The 23,553-nt window shown below is 34.2% G+C and overlaps 1 protein-coding gene across 2 annotated transcripts in view; it reads right to left on the bottom strand.

The window, feature by feature from the left end:
- Ascc3 (activating signal cointegrator 1 complex subunit 3) overlaps positions 1-23,553 on the bottom strand; it is a 266,934-nt gene that overhangs the window by 186,487 nt on the left and 56,894 nt on the right. For both annotated transcript variants that reach the window (XM_028773626.1, XM_028773627.1), the window contains exons 9-13: positions 14,094-14,294; positions 13,477-13,617; positions 12,690-12,854; positions 4,450-4,626; positions 1,851-1,922 (exon numbers count right to left, since the gene is read on the bottom strand). In XM_028773626.1, the coding sequence (XP_028629459.1) occupies positions 1,851-1,922; positions 4,450-4,626; positions 12,690-12,854; positions 13,477-13,617; positions 14,094-14,294 (756 nt within the window). The remainder of the gene's footprint in view (positions 1-1,850; positions 1,923-4,449; positions 4,627-12,689; positions 12,855-13,476; positions 13,618-14,093; positions 14,295-23,553) is intronic.

The raw sequence follows: 23,553 nt of genomic DNA, 5'->3' as shown, positions 1-23,553 counted from the left end.
AAACAATCAAATGAAAGTTCTCAAGACTTCATTCTATTAAGTTGAATAGAAAAACAAATTTTGACACTCATTCTTTAAGAAAGACAACATGCTCTAAGGGTGTTCACTGGCTGATATTGATCTCAGGTCCAGATTAGTTTTGACTCATCTCATATATAGAAGATGTGTTATGATTCAGCCTCTGGGAAAAAGATTCTTCTGTACACAAAACTATGTTATTCTTTTTTAAACAGACCAAGATAACTGCTGAACACCACAGTCAATCAAAACAGCAGAACTGTAGAGCCTAACACCAATGGATACATCTAAACATCTACAAAACATTACAGCACCTACGGCTCAGGAAACATTTCAGAAGACAGGGAAGAAAGATTCTAAGAGCCAGAGGAACCAAGGATTTTGCTATGAGATTATCTCCTGATAACATCAGAAGCCACATCCATAAAGTCTCATCATCAAGGCTGCCTACACATGAGCTGAACAAATATACCACAAATAGACACACAAAAGTGGACAGGGAAAAGCCTACGAGGCAACAACACTACATAAAAACTACTGACATATCAGGAAAGCTGAGAGTGAGAGAAGAAGTTTTCCCCAGAAAACAGCATACCAACTGATTATCTGAAAATGTACACAAAAGTAACATTACACAGACTTGGGAGAACTTATATATGTACATATACATAAATGCATGTAATAATAGCTAATGAAAAAAGATGTGACAGCTTTGAAAACAAGCAAGGAGGAATTAATGGGAAGGGTTGGAGGGAAGAAAGAAAAGACAGGTATGTTGTCATTACATTATAATCTTAAAAACCATCAATTTTCTGCAACTTTTAAAATCATGAAACGCTAAGAGTAGAGCCATTAGGGTATTTTGAAAACTTAGTAAAGTATTTCTTCAACGCAGATTTTTAGCAATGATTTTCTGCTGTCTAATGAAATTATCAGTCATTGAATAGATATGGTAAAACTCTTAAAAAATAAAAATTGCAAAGAGTCAGAAAAAAAAACAGCTCACAAATCACAAAAGACATGTACTATCTAAATAAATAAATTACACTATTCTAGGAAAATAACACAGCTGGGTATGGGTGGACAAACCCAAAATCCCAACACACAGGAAGTTGAGCATGAGGCCAGCAGGACTAAACAGAGAAACATGCCTCTAAAAACAATCAGCCAAATTAAATCAATCAATCTTTCCTGAAGATCAGCCTCAACAACAACCAAAATAGAAAACCAAAATTTTTATAAGTTGTTTTATCATTCCACTTTTTCCTTAAAGAATTTTGGTACTATGGGGATGTTAATAATAATAATAATAATAAAATAATAATAATAAAAAGACTACTTAAATCTTTTCTCTTCACCACCACTGGCCAGGGATGGACCTCAGTGTCTCAAATACACTGATCTACCATTGAGCTACATCCCAGATCTGAACAGCTCAACTTCCAAACACGATTGGACAATACAAAGTTTATTAAATAAATTTCAAATATACTTAATGATAACAGTAAAAATACCATCATGAAAACCTTAACAATATTTAAAAATACGAATAGAATTGAGTTTTGAGGTTGTGCTGTTTAAAACGATTAAAAGAAACAGAAACGTAATGGCCAACCTTTTTCTTAAATACTTACATAAAATGGCAAACAAAATACCTGGACATATCAAGATCAGGATATCAATCACTTAGGAATATTTACATGATTCATATAGCTATCAATTAAACTAAAACAATTAGGAAATAAAAAAGTCAGAATTCAGAAAAAATAAAGATTGAAAAATCTACAGTTTTTTATTAAGCATTTCTTAAAGACAATATAAGCTCAGTGTACCTGGTGTCCAGCCTTTACTTGTTTCAAAACACTTTCGTAGCATACATCATCCATGTTATTTAACTGCTGCATCTTAAAGATTTGAATACATGATAATTATGAAATTAGACAATAAAACTTCAAATGAAACTTTGTCAATTATAGTACAAAATCGTTCAGACTAATTAGAACAGAGAATCAACAAATTCAAGTATCTAACAAAAAAAACAAATAAAATTTTAAAAAACCCCACAAAGTACTTCAACCACAGTTTCAAAGTACAAAGACTAATTTTTAAAAGTTTTTGTCTAGCTTTAAAAGCTAGAGCTGTGTTAGAATACATTTTAAAGCAATCTACTTTCCTAAGGAGCCTCATTCTCCAGGCTATTTATTTCCTACCTCATTTCAGGAGTCACATAATTTTCATGTCTCAAAATCTAGAAAACACAGGTTGAATGGCAAAGAATAATCTACAGAAAGAAACTAATACATTGTATATATTAATTCAATATCAAACACTTTAGAACTTGGAAGACTTGTAATTGCTACTCTGTTGCTAAGTAGGATGAGATGATCACAGAATTTGAAAAGCAAATCTAGTGTCTTCCTATCCCCATGCTAAATACCAACATTTTCAGTGTACTTTGGGTCTGGTTCATTTCAAATTGGAAACACCATCTTACCATTTCTTATAGTTTTAAGTAACAACTGGATCACATCTTGAATTTTAAGTTAAATTTCCAGTAACTGATTATAAACCACCTTAACAACACCCTGGTGAGATCTTCATACCTACCAACAATGTATTTCAAATTAATATAAAATTATTGTAAGTTCTAATAATATAAAAATCTGTAACTATAAGAAACATAATTTACTATCTACACTATGGTATGCTAATTCCTTGAATTGCCAAATTTCTAAACCTTCAGAAGTATTATATCACTTCTTCATGCAACATTTGGTGAGTATACTACTACCAGAATGCTATGGAAAACACTTTGAATTTAATTACCTTTAAGTGATTTAACAATCTACATGATGTAATTGAAAAAAAATAAGATTTAACATGGCTTAAATGCATTTGAAATATTTTAAAAACACCTCTGTAATAACTATGTTCTATAATTTGTTACAAATCTAGAAAAATCTAAAAAAAAACTATAATCACCTTAATGACACACTGAAATGAATTAAATAATAAACTACATATTAAGAAATGTTAGGAAAACAAACAGCAAGTATTAATCAGACCCCAAATCAGAAAGCTAAATATGAATGTCACAATACTTTCTCTTCTCTAAATCTAAAAAGGAACTTTAAAATTAGAGAGGCAGTTCACTGTGATTTTCTTTGTCATGTGCATACGGTCATAGGATGTAAGTTAGCATGTTTGTGCATGTAAATTTGTATGTATGTGCATGTAGAAGTAGAAGTTAACATTAGGTGTCTTCCTAGATTACTCTTCACTGTAGATACTGAGGCAGGGTTTCTCACTTGAATCCAGAGCTCACCCATGTAGCTAGTCTTGTCCAGCTTGTAGACTATATGACAGGATTATAGGCAGGAGACCAGGTTTACTAGACATTTATGTGGCTGCTGCAAGCCCACTAACTACTGAGCCATGTGTCCACACCCAATACCTTACTTTTATACCATGCAGCCTCTGCACATTATTTGTTGCAATAACAATAACTGAGTGTTAGCCATAGTGTTTGAGATCATTTACAATTTTTGTTGAGGACTTAGTTGTCAACACCCATGTCAGCTGCAGCTACAGTCTGATCCAAAAACCCTAGCCTCCTCAGGCACCAGCATTTATATGCATAAATTAAACATTCATTTACTGAGTGTTCATCCAATATTTTAACGGTATGAGGCAAAAATGACTGTTTTACTAATAAACTTGTTCTTTAGAAAATCTAATGTAATTAATGAAAAGCCAAGTTTAGCCTAATGTTATACAATTTTAATTTGTTCTTTTTTAAAAAAGAAGTCAAAAGAACTTTGAATATTATCCTAAAGCTATTTTATCTAAGGAAGAATAGGAGTAGAATAGAATAAATTTTACTACTTACATTATTAGAAAACAGTAGTAAGAACACCAATACTACAAATGGCAAAATGATGGTACCATTAAAAGACTGACTACTTTAAGGCATTATATAGAATATTAAAAATATTGTTTATATACATAATTAAGATAATAATTAAAATATATTTTCTTGAGCACAATTCTCCCCTATTGGCTGCTAATATGAGATTACTTTTCAATTGCAATTATTCCTTATTTTAAATGAATATTGTATCAAAATATATATTACTGACTTGATTACAGATTTTATTATTTTACAATGCCCTTCAATTAAACTAAAATAACTTTGTAAAGGTTTTAACAGCTAAAATTACAAAATATATGTTGAAATACTGTTACCTACCACTAGAACTTCTGTAGGAAGACTTTACTATCAACACTGAGGCATGTGCCTGACTTCATTTAAAGACATACTTGTGTGTTACAGAAATGATGCTGGATAGCATTTAACCTCAATTTTGTATTTAACAATAAGGCAATAAAAATATTTCTTTTAGAAGTACAACTATCAAAATGAACTCTTACCTTATTTGTACTTTTAATCCCTAAAAATGTCTGTCCAAGAGGTACAGGTCGAAAACGGCCATCAAAGTAGAAAAGTCCAATGTAGGGGTTAACATGCAAAAATGTAGCAACATCAAGGTAGTTGGGTAAAGTTGCAGATAATCCAAGAATTCTTATCATACTCTGTGTTGATTCAACCTGTATGGGTAATTTTAAAAGGAATTTATTTAATTAAATGAAATTTAAGTAAATTAATCAAAACAAAAAAAACTCAGAATAACCTATCATGTATCCTATCAATATGAGCTACTAAAAATTACAGTGGATCGTCTGAAAGTGCAGGCATAAGATATATAGGCCCAAGATATGACTCAGGTGGATTACTTGCTTAGCATGCTTAAGACCATGTATTATCGTTCCCCCAACACACACTATATTTCTTATTTACTATCATTAGAACTTATGGAATTGACATTAAATAGCTGTACGAGCTTTATAACAATGAAATTAATTTATTAAATTTCAAAAACTGGAGCTGCAAACTTAGATCCCTGGTAGAGAGTTGGAAGACTTCTTGTAAGATTCTTCTCTGTTTACAACACAGGTTAGCTCCTCCCTCTGAGTCTTATAGTCAAACAGATTCCTGACTAAAATATTTAACCATTCTCAAGTCCCAGTAAGAGTTTCCAAATAAAGTCTCCTTTATTGGAGACTCTTGGTTCTCTTCAGAAACCAATACTTCTCTTATCTTCTGGCCTGATATGTACTGGCCATGGGTTTGTACTCACAATTGTCTAAAAATAAATTACTAAAATTCCTCAAAACAAACAAGCAAACATTAAATTCTGACTATATTATGTGTAAAGGAATAAAATCAAAGGATGGTCAGAATAATCCATATATTTGGTAATAAACATAGATCACTACGTTGTTACAATATCGTTATCAAAGTCAATGTTGTTAAGATTATTCAGTTTTAGAGATAAGATGAAATAAGCAAAGCAGAACCTTATGGATACCTTCATAATTCCAGAACCATCTAGCCACCTATAATGCTTGATTGCATAATCTGCAGTAATCAGATAATACAGTACTGAGTACAACACAGACTCATAGAGATTACTTGAAACATAAATGTGAGGATCAAAAACAGATGGCATTTGTGTGACTGAGTAAGAGTATCCTGGTTCATGGCTGGGCATGGGCCTAGAACTCCGAGACTCTACTTGAGAACCGGCAGGAGTTCGGCGTGCCCCCAGAACCCAGAGTCCTGACAAGCAGTCTCACCTCCATAGAACTACATTGTTCAGTCATGTACATAGGCCAGCCATTACAGCCCCTCCCAAAGTGCACAGGTAGAGGGTGTGACTAGAGGCCTCAGGTCCTAGGGATTTACATACTAATGAAGGCCAGAGGGCGGAGCAAATTAAGCATGCCTCCCCAGATCCTCCCCCTTTCTCCCTCCCTATATAACTCGGGACTGCCCTGCGTTTTACGGGGTACTTCCAGATTCATCCACCATCCACCATGACAATAAACCCTTTTGGAACCAAACACTTCCTCGTGTCATTGGGGCCTGCCGCCGCCAAAGCCTCCAGGCTGTAGGAACCCCAGATGTTCCTCCAGATGTGGGACCCGCCGCAGCGTGGAAACCCACCAGGGACTCCACCACCGCTGCAGCCTATATTTTTTCCCACAGGCATTGGTTGAAAACTGTTGCACATAGAAAAAAATATCAAACATGGACTTAGTTTCACTAAAAAAAATCTTAGATTCTTCTTTATCTTTACCCCAGAAACTAGGAGGTTAACTTTCTAGGGTGTTTGGTGAGAACAGTGCTGATAAGGCTTTCTTTCTATAGTAAACTTTTATGATTACTAGCTCATAAAATTTACATTTGGACATTCTGTCTCCTTGCTGAAAAAAGTTAAGGAACAGCATTAGTTTATTGTTGTTAATTGCAATAATTTATAATTTCTTATATATTTATCTTAACATCTTAACATGCCAAGTGTGCCATGAATGTAGTCTGTATCTAGCATTTAATTTCTACCAGAAGTTACACTGAATAGCTTCCAGCACCACTCACATTACCATGACTCATGGTTCAGTATTATGTGAAACACTACCATCTACTGGAAACATTTGATAATCACAAGGAACAAACAGAAACATGGTTTTTAATACCAAGTGTTATGATCTCTACATTAGCACTTCAGAAATATATAGAATCAAAGATACATTTACATTAAGGAGAATAAAACCTAGTGGGAAATATAGAAATTTAAAGAATGAAGCATAGCTAGTTTTATGATTATTAAGCATTGATAAATGCTAAAAATGTACAAAGCATAAACAGAGGGAACATATATGTTTATTTCAGGCATCTTTCAGTATGTAGAAAGCAGAATAATGATTTTAATTAAACAAGTAGTATGTGACAGGTTCAATAGAACAGTATTTTTTAGTGAATGTTCGCACAATGTGACTAAGAATAAAGTAACTGAGTAAAATATCATTTACAAGCCTTAATTGCACACAGAGAGGAAAACAAACAAAACAAAGCAAAACAAAAAACTCCTCTCATTCCATCTCAAGAAAGTTGACTTAAAGCTAGAATGCAGGGTTAATGTGCTATAAAGTAAGGAAAAAATAAAATACTTTCAATTGTCTGGAACACATAGTAGCTGACAGATTGGTAGCCGTCAAAATAAGATGACCAGACTTTAGTAAATTTTAATATCTACCTAAGAAATCTGGATAGTTTTCTTAGGATTACAAAGTGTAGAAAACAACTGAAAATTGGTAACATTATGAAGATAGTGGGATAATGTTGTAGGTTGGTATGTTCTCTAGAACAAACTACATGTAGTACAACCAAGTCACAGAAAGGACTGAAGGCAAACCTCATGCCACTTCCTGCCACTATGCAAAGCAAAAAGTCAGGCTAGTTAAATTACTATAATGTGAACATATAACCACACTCCTCTAACAATGTGTAGATAACATCTGCTCAGCATTTAAACTCTACAATTGCAAGAAAGCCCTCATCTGTGAAATGCTTTTAACTTGATGGACTCGACTCATAAGGTTATTCGCTAAAAAATAAATCTGGACTGCATGTGTTCACGCATCATGGCTCTGTGAAAATGTCACCAATTTTCTAATATCAAGGCATAAAGTATAAAAAATAAAATCAGGATCAAAATCATTACCTTTGATGTAAAAGATAACCTGAAACCTTTTATTCAAACTCTTGGGTGTAAAATTTGGGGCACAAATAGGTGTTGGAGGAAGACAGATTGTGGAGAGAGCAGAGGCAGTTACAGACCTTTTATGTGTCTTCTGTGTCACAACTACATGCATCGTTGAAGCTATTCTGAAGCTGAATTAGATAAAACTTGACTTTATATAGCACATTCAGCTATAAGGTTTCTGAACTTTATGTAGGTGTACTACTGTATGCATATTTACATATTGAAATGTTAAAATGTGACACATCATAAATTCTCCTCCATTCCATCCGAGCTTCCTGCAACTGCTGTCACAGACGTACCTCACTCTATGCCTGATTAAAACCAAATATATTCAAGAACTTTATTTTCTTTACCACTAAATTCATAGTGCTTTGAAGTAGTTAGCAAGCATATGGTTAGAGTTCATCAAATGAAACAGTGAATGAATGTAAATATATACCATGCTCTTTTTCTTTTTCTAAGAAATTAGCTTGTTCTACAAACAGGACAGACTCCTGTTCCAATACAGAATGTAATGTGGGTATCTTCGAATTTCAGTTCATGTGCCTCATTTTTTTTTTAAGCCTCCAATGTAGTATGTTGTTGGAGAAACTGAATGCAATTTATTGAATCATTTCTAATGCTGCAGAACATTCTGGCTGTTCTCCAAATTCTGATTTTTAAAAGACAGCTTCAATGGTATATATATCTTGGTCATGCTAGCCCTTTTTGTCCTGGGAATACTTTTCATTCTTGTCCATCGTGTTAAAGTTTGTCTTTAACAACATCAACATGTTAGCAGCCGAAGTACATGACTTGAAACTGAAAATGGACCCCTAGGCAGGGTTATTAAATTAACAGGTTGGCAAGCCAAGGACAGTTAAGATTCTGCACAGAGCCTTCCCAACCTAAGACATAAGTCTTTTGATAATGCATATTCCATGATGGGTAAGGAAGGCATTCTTGTCAGAATGACCTAAGACAGGCTCAGTCTTGTTTATGGAATTCATATTTCTTTGAGCTTATGCTACTGTTTGTTTCCACAAACTAGATTTCCAGAAATAAAATACAAAAGTACATGCTTCCAAATCATACTCCCCTTCATTTTCCCTTCATAGTCTTTCTTCAATCTAACAGAAATACAGATTTAGGTTATTTTTACACGCTTTCTATACTTCTCTACATTTTTACTTCTACTTTAAAATAAACTCTTAGAATAAACTCTTAGTGGCAGAGCATGCCCAAGACAACTCACACAGGGCTTGACTCAGGTGGAACATGGCTAAGACAATCCACACCCAGTCAAGATGATCCCTGCCAGATAGTTCATGGAAGACACTTAGAGGCTCTGGTCACCACTAAGATGAGCATATAAGTGGTTAGGAAATAGAAGAGAATGTGAAGCAGAATGGTATGTGCACAGCGGAAGGAGGCTGAACTAGATACTTGAGGGTATTGATGAACTGCTTGATGTTAGTAGTTTGCTATGCCACCTGAGGCCATGGTGAGGTCCTGGCCCATAGATCATGTCCAGGTCCTGCAGTAGCAGTGGTCTGTGTAGATGTCTGTGTTATGGTAGTGGGTTGGCTTAATGGTGCTTATATTCTAATGCTAATTTGGGGCCCCCTAGAGTGGTTGTCCCAAAGACAAGAGAGTCTGAAAGTAAGACACTGAATAACCCTGGCCCCAGTTAACTGTGATTAATAAATAAAGATTCAACAGTCAATTCCTGGGCAGGTGGTATTTAGGTTTTGTGGACTTGTGGTCAGGAAGAGGAAGAAGGAGAAGGTACATGAGAGGAGAAGGGAGAAGCTGCCATGGGTTAGCTGAGCCACAAAAAAAGTGGCCCTGAGGGCTGCTCAATTGGAGTTAAGAGCAGTCCAGATGGAACATAGAAAATAATAAGTAATAACTCAGGATTATCTATAGAAAAGTAGATTCTAACAGCATGGAGGGTAGACAGCTACCCAGCTACTGTGCTGCTTAAGACATAATGTAAATATAAAGGCTGTGTATGTGTCTTTCATCCGGGAACTCAATAACCAAAAGTCAGGATTTTTAATAATTTCTACATGTTACCACCAGGCAGATGTCCCTCATCTGGGCTTCCTCCTGGGGCCATGTTGAGTTGTAGAGCTATACAGAACTGGCCCCACTCCCTCACTGGAGGTAGCACCCTGGAATACTGACTCCATTCATTGTGTGGGCAGCATGGGAGAGAGCTGGACTCAAGGCACAAGACAGCCAAAGAGTTGATCCTACCCCACCACCAGCTAGAGAGTGGAGCCACACCTCTCCTCGGCAGCACAGTAGAGTTGGCCCTAGTGGCAAGGGCACCGGCTAGCCAGCCAGAGGGACTTTTCTTTGAGATTGAGTCTCTTAGAACTGTGAGAAACTATATCCATAAAATGGCAACATGACTGCCTAAAAATGACCTATCAAGGATAACACCAATACATATGTTAATGTGAAAAGGAGATGCTCACAAGCTTCAATCTTAGACAATTAACTACATACTACTAAGGAATGCAGAGGGTTAAAGAATAAGTCAACCCCAGGAGAAAGTACACCAACTGCTTATCCAATACAAAATGGTCATCACTAAAAACTTACATACATACATACATACATACATACACACACACACACATACATACACACACATACAAAAACACACATATACATGTACATACATAACATTATATGTATCAGGTTGTATTTATCCACTTAGAAATAAATACACAACAACAACAATAAAGAAAAAGAGGGCATGAATTTAAAAGTGAGCAAGGTGTGGGAATCTAGGATAGTGTTTGGAGGGAGGAAGAAATGATGTAGTTATAATAAGAAAAGAGATTCCAATATTGTTTTAGTCTGTTGTACTGCTATGAAAAGAAACCTTGATGAAGGCAACTCTTATAAGACGAAGCATTTTAATTGATTTAGGCTTACGGTTTCAAAGGTTTAGTCTATTATCATCATGGACAGCATGTAGTTGCTGGAGAAGTTGCTGAGAGTTCTACATCCAATGTGCAGGCAGCAGCATGAGATACACTGTGTCTGGCTTGACTTCTGAAACCTTAAATCCCACCCCAATGACACAATTCCTTCAACAAAGCTATACTTAGTCCAACACCTAATACTTCTCATGTAGTGCCACTCCTTGATAACTACACACGCATATAAATGATTCTATGGGGGCCATTCTTATTCAAACTATGATATAATTTTTAAGTGCATCAAGATATTTTAAAATAAAATAAAATCACTAAACTGTCCAGAAATTTATGGTCCATTTATGGAAAAACTCTATTTTAAAAACTTTAGAAATTTTGTATTTCTCTTTTATGTGAAAATTTTAAATATATTTACAGTAGAGATATTTCATATGTGAACTATAAAACTTAATATTAAATTAGAGGAGAATTTTAAGGAAAAGAAAATATTTGGCCTGGAAATTAAGGGGAGCACAGTGGCATATGCAAGTGAAGGGAAAATATAAAAGCACTGTTATATGGAGACAGCTAGGAACCCAAGCATGGTCAGATATCATCACGGACATGGATGTGTATGCGACACATACACACATACACACACACACACACACACAAACACACACACGTGCGCGCACGCATGCACGCACACACATACACATACGTACACACACATGCACGCAAGCATGCACATACGTACACACGTACACATACACACACATGCTTGCATGCACATACGTACAAACATATGTACACACACATACATGCACATACATATACACACGCACATACATATATACACGCATATATGTACACATGTATATACACACACACACACACACACACACACACACACACACACACGTGTGGCAGGTGAGCAAACCTAACCTGAAAAAACAAATTGCTCTAAAATGTGAAACATTTTGAGTGCCAACATGATGACATGAATGGAAGATTCCATATCTGACTTCAAATGAAGTCAAAATTCTGATGCACTAAAATTACAGTTAAAATTACATTCATGCTAACTATCTCAGATGTATGTAGATGAAAATAATTTTCACATTTAGATTTAAAATTCCCTTTTCTAAGAGAACTCATTATGGATATACAGATATGTTAAAATAAAGAAAATTTGAAAGAATGGGAGAATCAGTCTTCCCCGGGGATAAATGTCCCAATTTGCTATCCAATTCTATATTTTTAGTCCTAAGAACATATACATGTAATCAACACTAAATGAACTCAGTAGGCTGTGCTTTTATGTCTATGTGTATCAATGGCAATTAAAGAGAAAGAATACATGAATTGAGAGGGATAGAGGAGGCACAAGAGGAGTTGGTGGGACAAGATGAATGGGATAAATGATATAAATACAGTACTTACTTGTGATGTTATACAAGAAAAAAATTAAATATAAAATATAATTTGATAATTTTAAATATCAAAATTTATTAAGCATTATATATTTATTAATATTATATGTTAAATATTAATATTGAAACAACCATTTAGTAACTAGTGAACCTATAAAACATATTATTCACGGTTACATTCAAGCAATCACCATCTGTTTATAGTTGGAAAATAAAAGGTATGTAGTCAATACAGATTAGCATTTCCAAAAGTTGAGAAGAAAAATACAACTGTACTAAGTATTTGAAGTAATATTTGTAAACTACAACATTTGTTAAATACAAGTTTTTAAGCTGGAGACAATGCTCCATGAAAGGAAAAAGTGAAGACACTGGAAACAAAAAAGGGACAATTTACAGAGTGAAAAGAATGGTGTCCAAGGAAGGCAAGGAACTCGAGGGAAAAGAGTGTACTACTTATAGCTATGATACTGATGGTGGCTCAAGGGGTGTCTCTTAGGAGAGGAAAGAAGTTCAGCATGAAGGATGGCATTTCATTGTAGGGAAAAGTGCTGTAATGTCAGGAAAAGTGCTGTGATGTCAGGAAGAGGAAGCTGGAGTGGGAAAGAGACACACAAGAGACCAGCGAAGCTTTGAAGTTGGTAACTGTGTCTTACCTGCCGTAAGGTTCTTGCAACTATGCTTTCTAGCACCGGGCCTCTGTCTTCATGCAGCAAGTGAACTTCATCAAGAATCAAGAGTTTTACAATTTGGGAAAGAGCAACATCCCCAACACTCTTTCTTGTTACTACATCCCATTTTTCTGGCGTGGTCACAAGCATCTAAAACATAAGAAATAGCAACAAACTAAACGGAGAAAAGTTATACAGCTTAATAATCAACTATATCAATCAAAAAATAAATATTTCCATGCTAATGGATTACAACTATCAACATTAACCTGGTTATAATTCCATATCTACTTTTCCTACTAAGTCATAATACACAATCTTTAAAAGTAGAAACTAAATGTTGAATACCTTTATTATTCATTTTACTTAATACAGGTCTACATATAGAACATTAACACATTCGCACTTGAAAAAAAATGTCTATAATTTCTTCTTATATGTTAAGCTATCCTTAATAGGCTAAAAGTCTAGTATGATTACTTCAAGATCTCTGTAGTGATTCCTCTTAAAATTCAGCTACAATCTTATACACATTCTGACTCTCTAATGTAAAAACTGTCCAGAGACATAAAGTCTATGCTATGAAATAGCATTCATATGAAAAGAATCTGAACAAGGCTATCAAATGACAAAACAACATTAAAAATTATTTTTGTGCAAATGTGATCAGAAATAAGCTGATTGTTTCTACTGTTTCTTAAAATTCAGTGGTACAATAATTTTCATTGCTTTAAAAATGAACATCATAAACTGATGTTGTTGAACAACATACCTGAGTTCGTAAAATTTCACTTTTTGACAACTGCATATCTCCAGTTAATTCTTTCACAACAATGCCCAGTGGCTCAAGACGTTTGCTGAAGTAATTTGTCATTTCAGCTGCCAAAGCTTTCATTGGAGCAACATACACAATCTATACCAAACAAACATTTGTTTGATGAATGAGCAAAAACTACAATACCATTTATTTCACAGTAGCCAAAAGAAGCCACAATTTATCGTGAAATATGATTCTAGCTATTTCCTGTGAAAAATGTTAATAATGACATATGGAAAGTACTTATCTTTGGTGGATTAAGGACATGGTTATTTAAATAAATAAAATATTGCCCTTTAAATAAAAGGACAATATGATACTTGTTTACACTTCCTCATTATTTAGAAAGTAGACTCTGCTTCCAAGCGGAACATAATTTCATGCTTTTCTCTAAGGGTACTGGGATTTTCAGAATAGAAGGACTGCCTTTATAGCAATGAAGTCAATCAAGCAGCATTCTTTATACAACTTCTACTATAATAAATATCTTCGAGAATCCCCAGGTTGCATAGAACTAAAAGCTTATTTTACCTTCTATAACTCTAAAAAAAGTCAGATTTGTAAATTCTTACCTTAAACTCATTCTTTTTAATAACACCTTGTTGAAAATGTTGGCGGATTTCATGTAAGACAGTAAGCATGGCAATATTGGTCTTCCCAGCTCCAGTAGGAGCACAGATCAGCATGTTTTCATTGGTGTTGTAGGCTGTCTCAAATACTATAGACTGGATTCTATTGAGTCTCTTCATTCCTTTAAAAGCCAACTGTCCAACCTAAAATAAAGAAGGAGCATGAGTCATTGTAAAGGAAATATAAATGACTCCTAAAATACTGGTGTGTTTGTGTGTGTGTCAACTAAAGAAAAAGAAGCATGAATTTGAGAAAGAACTAAAGATGGGAGGATATAGTAGAGTTTAGAGGGAGGAAAGGAATTAAAAAATGGTGTAACTATAATCTCAGAAAAAAAAATATAGTGTCAAAACACCTACAATTTTAAGAAATGGTTAAGAATGTAGAGAGATCCTCAGACTAGCAGAAACACTTATATTGGAAACATAAAATATTTGTCATCAGAATAATGCATTTTGTAAATAAAGTAACAAAACAAGAAGTTAACTTTAAAAAGAAGCAAAAGATTTGAAGACGCTTTTCACCAAGAAAAACAGGCACACACACACAAAAGAGGGATACACACAGACACAGACAACCTAAGCTTTCACTGGGAAATTGAAACTATGATAAAGTAACAATTTAAAAGTGGAAAAGTTTTTAAATTCAAATAAAATAATCCATTCCAAATGTTGATGAGTACTTGGAGAAAAGGTAATTCATACATAGTAAGAACAGAAGTGTAAAATAGTGAAGATAGTCTCTACAAAAATTTTCCAACTTTAAAAAAGTTAAACAACATACACTTAACATATTATTTGGCATATATGCCTTTAATGGTTCACTCAAGGAAAAAAATACATATTCATATAAAAATGTACACACAAAACAACCTCATTTTTTTGAACATGAATTACTTAAACAACATACACTTAACATAGTATTTAGCATATATGCCTTTAATGGTTCACTCAAGGAAAAAATACATATTCATATAAAAATGTACACACAAAACAATCTTATTTTTTGGAACATGAATTATAAAACCAACTCAAATGTCCACAAACAAAACTGTGTTTATAAAAAAAGCATAATACAAAGATATAAAGATATGCAAAATATAAATTCTGAAATGTAACAACAGAATAATATAAAAAATAATCATGTTGAATGAAGGACAGCAGATAAAAGAGAACAGATACAGCACGGCTGCACTGACATAAGAAAGTGCAATACAGAAACTGATCTGCGGAACTGATCTGGGGAAGCTAGAAGAGAGAAATGAAGAAGCATGGGAACACAGATGCCTTTGGAAGTGATAGCTACAGATGGACACTTGTTGGTTGTGATTATGGTTTCACATGCTAAACCTACCTAATTATCACTTTAAAATACGTATATGACAGTTACACCTTAATCGCTATATTTTAAAAAATAAAATAAAACATAGTATACACGTGTCTATTATGTCTACGTGCTCTTTTAGACAAAAGTCCACAGATCCGTCTCTTGGACCTGGAGGCATAAGCAGGCCATGAAATGCCTGAGACTGCTCCTGAGTTTTAATTCATTTCTTCTACTCATCATTCAGCCCACTTGACCACTCACCCATGAAGTGTAATTTGTAATGCATATTTCAAGTGTTGGGCTTGGAGAAAGGAGCCAAGGTTAAAATACTAGCTTTGCTACCACTTACAAATAAATATACTACTGAAGAAACGAGATAGCTCTGATTTCTACTGCCAAATCTATTAGGTAAGGTGAGTAATATCACACAAGTAAGTTATAGAGATTAATAAAAACAAATAAAAATCATGAAGTGAAGGCTACTGGGTAACTTCTTTAGATAGGTTATTCTAATTATTCCTAATGACCATACCCACTATTTTAGAAATGAAAAATCTAGACTTCAAATGGGCTTATATAAAAACACACAACTTTAAGTGGTAGATTCAAGATATATCAGAGTGTAGCAATAAAATCAGTCATTTATTAGATGTTTACGTACATTTACAGAATAGGCAGTTATTAATTATTCCGAAAGAAACAAATATTACTCTACAGTTATGTCAGCTTCATTTGTATGTACAGATCACAAAAGTAGTACTGTAAAGGAATATTGCAATTTCCAAATATTCTTTTATATTTAGTGTGGGAGAGGAGTTAAGACAGGCTGGTCTAGAACTCACCATGTAAGCTCATTTTATCACTGAACTCATAACAATCCTCCTGCTTCAAAGTGCTGGAATTTTATTTATGAGACACCAAGCCCAGCTTCCAAATAGTCTCTTTAAAGTCCAGAACAGTGTATGACTGGACTACAAATCCAACTATGTCACAGTCTAATTTAAAAACATTCAATGTGTAGCAGGATATTTTCCTACTACGCTTGCATAAAGCTTGGCGATTGGGCTGTATGAGTGGTAGGCGAGTGAGGAGTCGGGAGGAGAGAAGGAGAGAAGACAAAGACGAAGTAGGTGGAGGAGGAGAGAAGATGGCTGCAGATGCCTGCATGTCTTTAGCAGTCTCAGGTACTTATTCATATCTAGGTTAGTTAATTGGGTTAACAATTCTAATTGTGTGGGCATCTTGTTAATTGAGCGTTTCCAAATATATAAATATTGGATAATCTTTAAGCATTAAGAGTCTCATTTCTACCGGGTACCACAGTCATAGCGTGAATGGTCTGGGCTCAGCCAAGCATTATGGACAGCGTGGTGGATTGGCAGCGCCAGCCATCACGGTGGGGTCTTGTGGGTGCCAGGACCGGTGTTTATAGATAGCCGGACCTTCGGGAAAATGGCGGCTATCTGGGAACAAGCTGGACTGGGCGCCGTTTTTAAATATTACCTGCAACATTAATGTTGGTTTATTGCAATATTTCAGTCAGTAAAAGGAATGCCTCACAATGATGATAACTGTAGTTAAAGCTTCCAGAACATAAGTTAAAAAAGAATTGGTAGCCGGGCGGTGGTGGCGCACGCCTTTAATCCCAGCACTTGGGAGGCAGAGGCAGGCGGATTTCTGAGTTCGAGGCCAGCCTGGTCTACAGAGTGAGATCTGGTCTACAGAGTGAGATCCAGGACAGCTCGGGCTACACAGAGAAACCCTGTCTTGAAAAACCAAAAAAAAAAAAAAAAAAAAAAGAATTGGCAGTGGTTGCAACCTCAGTACAGGGAGGCAGAAATAGGCTTATCAATGGGGCTTGCTGGTCAGTCTACATGGTGAGCTCCAGACTCAAAAGAAATCAAAAAATAGTAGACAGTGCCTGAGATACGGCAGCCGGTCAAGGATCCTCTAGCCTCCACAAGCACACATATGCATTCATGCATACACCAGCACATGCACATATAAATATCCTCTCCAAATAACTAGATAGTGTCCACTGTATGTTTGACCCTTCAAGGTATACTGATGCTTGGAGATAAACATCTTTCAAGATAAAATACAGTACAGAGTAATACAAACTGATTTGTTAGGTCTTACTTTCTAAGCATTTCTTTATATCTTTTCACCGCCCAAAACAACTTTCCCAACCCTTTGAAGTTCTACATTATCATTCAAGCTTAAACTCACAGGTGATCTCTTCTTTCCTCTAGTTTGCTAAGTAACCACTGTATTTATTTCTACAGTCTGCCATATTACACAACATTTAAAGAAGCCCTACTTCTTTAGCAGCCAGATGTTCAACAAACCTTCATTACATATATAATCTTTACTACCTCTAACCATAAATACTGAAACAATTTCTATTTTGTTCTTGACACAATAGGCTACTTAATGTATTTTTATTAAATGATTGTTATGCTGGCTACTAGCAAAAATAGCTTTAACTAAATGAAGGGCAATGACTTAAAAAGATATTGACTACAAATACAATAACCAATGAAAAACAAACAAAAAACTAAATCATGAGGAGTCTGAAAATAAAATGTAATACAACCTTCAATCAGAAATATATGTTTCGGTTTAGAGTGATGGCTCACTAGTTAAGGGCAGCACTGGCTGTTCTTCCATAGGACCTAGGTTCAATCCCCAGCACCCCAAGGGCAGCTAACAAAAACCTAGAACTCCAGCTTTAGGGGATTTGTCTTCGCTGATCTTTGCTTAACTGAGAAAAGCACAGTCAAGGAGAACTTCTGATATTCCTCCTGATCCATCCTGCTGGCTGGAGCAGAGGCTGAGGCCTGGCTGTCTCTGCTTCGTAGTGCCACCACTGCTGACTCCTGTTTGCTATCCTGACTCTACTGAACTGAACTGCTGGTGAATCCGTGAAGTATTTGCAAGTGCATCAAGCTGCAGCTTGACCTGTGAAATGAACTGACGATTTCCAGACAACACAGACTGGAGTTGCTTTAAACAGGTTCACCTCCCATTTCCTTTCTTTCCCACTACTTCTGGTGGGTGGTGGGCTAAAAGGGAGGTTAAAGCGTTTAAGAACCATCATTAAAAATATTGTTGAGGTCTGGAGAGATGGCTCAGCAGTTAAGAACACTGGCTGCTCTTCCAGAGGTTCTGAGTTCAATTCCTAGCAACCACATGGTGGCTCACTGTAATGGGATCCAATGACCTCCTCTCATCAGAGGAGAATGACAGTGTACTAACATATATAAGATAAATAAATAAATATTAAAAAAAAGTGTTGAAAAAAATTAAAGTTACAAAAATCATGATTGTACCAAAACTCAGCTTTACTCAAATTTAAAACTACATACTAATATTTCATTGTTTTATTTTTATTTTTTATTTAATCTTTTATTTATTTATTTAATTTTTTGTACTCCAGATTTTATTCCCCTCCCAATCCACCCTCCAACTGTTCCACAACCCAAACCTCCTCGATGTTCCCCATCTGCATGAAGATGTCCCCACATATATTACTGTCAAAATGTAGCTAACAAGTGGTGCTTCCCAATATTTATAATTCTTCTGACTGAAAGAACAGCATGACCTGATTTTATATACTAATGAATAAAACATTATATATTAACATTTCAGAATGCTTAGAAAAAAATATGTAGGAAGATCCCATACATTACACAATTTTTACTGTCAAGTTTCCTTTGGCTCCAGGAAATATTAGCTTTGACTCAAACTTTTGGTATCAAAGACAACAGCAACTCAGAACATTCAGCAAAGCCAAAGTAAGTATTCCTTGGCTTTTAATATTTCTCACAAACCAAGCTCTATACCATCTCTATACAAAGAGTCACAGAATTAAAATTCAAACAAGAATGTTTGAATAGTCAAATCTATACTTAAAATTCTTAAAACCCTGGGTTGGGTCTTCAGTAACCAATAAATTTACATGAACTACATATTTAACATGCATGAATATTTACTACTAGATAATTGTGTGTGTGTGAATATATATATATGTATATATATATATACACACACACATATATATATACATACATATATATATATATGTATATATATATTTGTAGTCTTTAATTGATGATTTGAGGTATTATTAACAAAATATCTTAATAAATTTTGATCTTGCATTCATTCATTCAGTAAATATTTACTGAATACTTCAAAACACCACAAACTGGCCAAATCTTTTATATGATCAAAATAAAAAATTTCTCTGTTCTCATGCAATTTACATTCTAATGTGGGATGAAAAAAATGTCCTGTAATGAAAACAACTACATTATTTAAAATGTTCATTCAAATGAAATAGAATTGATGGTGCAATTAAGAGGAATGGGAACATTATTTTACTATTTATAATTTTAAAATAAAGTGACAGGCCTCAAAAATACCTATGTAGTTCTAAGTCAATGTATCAGAAAATAGCTGACATTCAGACTTATAGAGAGGTCAGAAGTGGCTAAGGTGAGAAAGAGATAGGATTCTTAGGCCTATATAGAAATAATAGGTTAAAAATAAGAATTTGTATTTTTTTCATTACACTGAAAATATCTGCAGGATTTTAAGCAAAAGCATGAGAAATGGCAATGGAAAGTCACGCAAATGAAAACTTGCTTCCTCACTAAGTAAATGGCTGACAGTATATGACAGAGGAAGGTCAACACAGATTGAGAGAGCCAGATGCTCCTCAGCATCTACTATGCCTCATCTCCTAAAAAAAGTAAAATAAAATAATAAGTCAAAAACTCTTTTCAGAATCATGTAGAATTTTCTCCAAAATGCACCACATTTGAGGCCAAAAAGCTACACTTAAAAAAAAATTCTGTAATAGTTTCTTTTTTAAAAAAAAATTTTTCTTCTATGACCTCATAAGAGAATGAAACCAGAAATCAATAGAAGCTACACAAACACATGAAGGCTGAATAATATGCTTTTGAATGAATTAAATCATTGAAAAAATAAGGAAGATAATTTAACTGTTTTTAGAAATCAAAGAAATATGAAAAGTGTATTAGAATATGTAATCATTCCTTTTAAAAAAAATAGTTTCTTCAATCACCTCATAACAGAATGAAACCAGAAATCAATAGAAGCTACACAAACATATAGAGACTAAGCAAACCAGTTTTAAAAAATTAGGTCATTGAATGTGGAAATTTTAACTATTCCTAGAAATGAAATAAACTTGGAAACAGTGCATAAGAACCTATGCAACAAAACACCATGATAGCACTTCAAAGACAGAATGTTTTGGCTGTAAGTACTTATATTTAAAATGTCAGCAAGATGTCAAGTAACTTAATGATTCACCACAATCCTCAATGTCCAACAAAAAAGAGAAAGAGAGAGAGGGAGGGAAGGAAGGAATGAGGGAGGAAAAGAGAGGGAGGGAGGAAGAGAACAAATGTTAATTGAAGGCAAAAAATAAAGAAATAATGAAGTTCAGAGTGAAACAAAACATCAATAGAATGAAAAAAATCAATAGAATGAATCAATAAAACAAAAGTGGATTCTTTGAAAACATAAACAGGAATGATGCCTTAACCAAAAAGAGTAAAGACTCAACCTAATGAAAGCAGAAGTGGAGGGGGGAGGCATTGAAACCTATATGGTCATCAGAGCAAATTCAAGACGTATACTTGCTCTTGAAGGACAAATGAATTCTCTTTAATTAATATCTTTCTCTTAATTGTGAAATAAAATATTCCAGGGTTACTATCAACTTTTTTTTTTTTTTTACTAAAGAGCCAAGTATTTTTAATGCCTCATGATAACAGTTCATTTTAACTAGATGATTTGAACATTGGAAATTAGTTCTTGGAAACAAAATATCTAAAGAGAATAACCCAATATTACATCTTTAAAGGAAAGGAGATTTTAAGACTTTATGAAAAAAATCAAGATAGTTATTTTTTAATTATATTATACTAAGTTTTATTATATGTAAAGAAACACATAAGAAATCCTAGTGAAAATAATTAGAAATTGTAACACAATTTAGCTTATAACACTTTTAGATTAGTTTATACCATTTAAATACTAACAAAAAATAATATGCCTAAATATGTAACCTTCTAAAATTAAGTCATAATGAAAACAGTCTGCATAAGAGACACACAAAGAGAAAAAATGGGTTGGATAAATCAAAAGATAGACCTTCCAAATATCTTCTACCCACTGATGATAGGATAATAAAGAAGACAGCTACTATGTACCTTGAAGGAAACAACATAAGAAATGGGGTCCTGTGTCCTAATTTGCTTCACTGTGGCTGTGATAAACACTGATGGAAACCAATTTGGGAAGGAAAGAGCATATTTTGCTGACAGGTTACTGTACAAGGCTTACAAGTTACTGTATACCAGGGGAGTCAAGGCAGGAGCTCAAGGAGGGATGCTGGAGATAGGAACTGAGTTGGGACCATGGAGGAATCAGCTTACTGTCAGGCTCAGGTGCAGCCTGCTTTCTTATACAGCCCAGACTTGCTTGGGGATGGCACCACCCACAGTGGGCTGAGTCCTCCCACATCAATCATTAAGAAAATGCGCCACATATTTTCTTACAGGCCAGTATTCTGCAAGCAATTCCTCAACTGACATCTTCTTTTATATTTTAAATATGTCATATATCATTTTTCACATCATTTATTTTATGGAAAAATATAACTATATTGGAATACAACATTAGATGTGTAAAACAATAAACATTTCATTAAATCTTTTCTTTCAAAAGAAATCAAATTTGACTTAAAGATAATTTTAAGAAAAATTTTAAGAAGTTATAGTAACTTCTAAACCTTACCAAATCATAAAATAGTTATCTCTGAAATTTAGCTCGTTTTTCATATTAATCTTTAATTTTTTATATAAAAGTACCACTTATCTAGAATGATATATGACTCACGGTTCTTTGAGCTTTGATATACTTATTTCTAAACAAGTATTATGTTCATTATATGTCAGGAATAGATAGGTTAATTCTATCTGTAGTCTTTACCAGAAGCTACTGTAGTCGGATTCTTTGTATTATCATGTGGATACCTTTTGGAGTCATTATTATGCCTATTGCAGGTGATGTAGAAAGAAAGTAACTTGAGTTACTTAGTCCCCTAATGAAAGATGCCTATGTTGTCTACAGTTTATTAGTATACTAAAACATGTTTGGGTTTTCAATCTATCATGATAACCATAGAATGGCTTGTCCAGAATTTTTTTTTTTCCCTTTCTCAAAGTTTTCAGGGCATAAGCTGAAGATTCTTTCTGGTAAGAAATCTTCCTGGATCTAATCTCAGAACTTTTCATATGTCTCCATGTAGTCTCTTTTGTATGTTTTCAAGGAAAAAAAAGTCTGGGTAACCTTTTCCTCTTAGATGAACATCATCCTATCTAATTAGGACACTTAAGAATTCCATTAGCTTTAGCAACTGCTTCAATGTTACTATTATGGCAAGTAACATTCTCATTTTACTTGATACTTTTGAGTACATCCTTTCCAGTAATCCAGTTAGGAACGGAAAACATTTCCATCTTTGGGTGATGATTTCATTTATCTTGGAAATGCAATTAGCCATTAAGCACCTACAAAGAAAAGTCAGCTAAAGTATCTTTTCACTTGATATGATACTTAGTTTCTAGAAAAACTTGCGGCCTTTGAGAAAAAAAAATCTAAAAGCAATATATAAATATTGATGATTCTGTTATAAATTCATGATTTTGTGAGTAGAACAGAAAATTTATTAATGTCGACTTCATCAGTTAGTTGGCCACTTCATATCCTTTCAGGTGAGTTCCTTTTAGTGGGATTATTTTTATTTTAAAAAGCATAGTATTTTATTGTAAAAAGCATAAATATCTGGAGTCCAAATAGTTCATATTTCCATTTATGGCACAATTCCTTTTTATTCTTCTGTCCTTATTTGCTACATTTGCATCTGGCATCTACTGATTTGCAGTAACTTACAGAAGTTTAATTTTCTTATCTTGCAAGTCACTATTAGTCTGGTGTTTTTCTTTTTTTTTTTTTTTCTTTTTTTTTTTTTTA

Source organism: Grammomys surdaster, unplaced genomic scaffold (genome assembly GCF_004785775.1).
Source record: "Grammomys surdaster isolate TR1022 unplaced genomic scaffold, NIH_TR_1.0 232, whole genome shotgun sequence".
Classification (NCBI taxonomy): domain Eukaryota; kingdom Metazoa; phylum Chordata; class Mammalia; order Rodentia; family Muridae; genus Grammomys; species Grammomys surdaster.
This window is presented reverse-complemented; position numbering and strand designations above follow the sequence as displayed.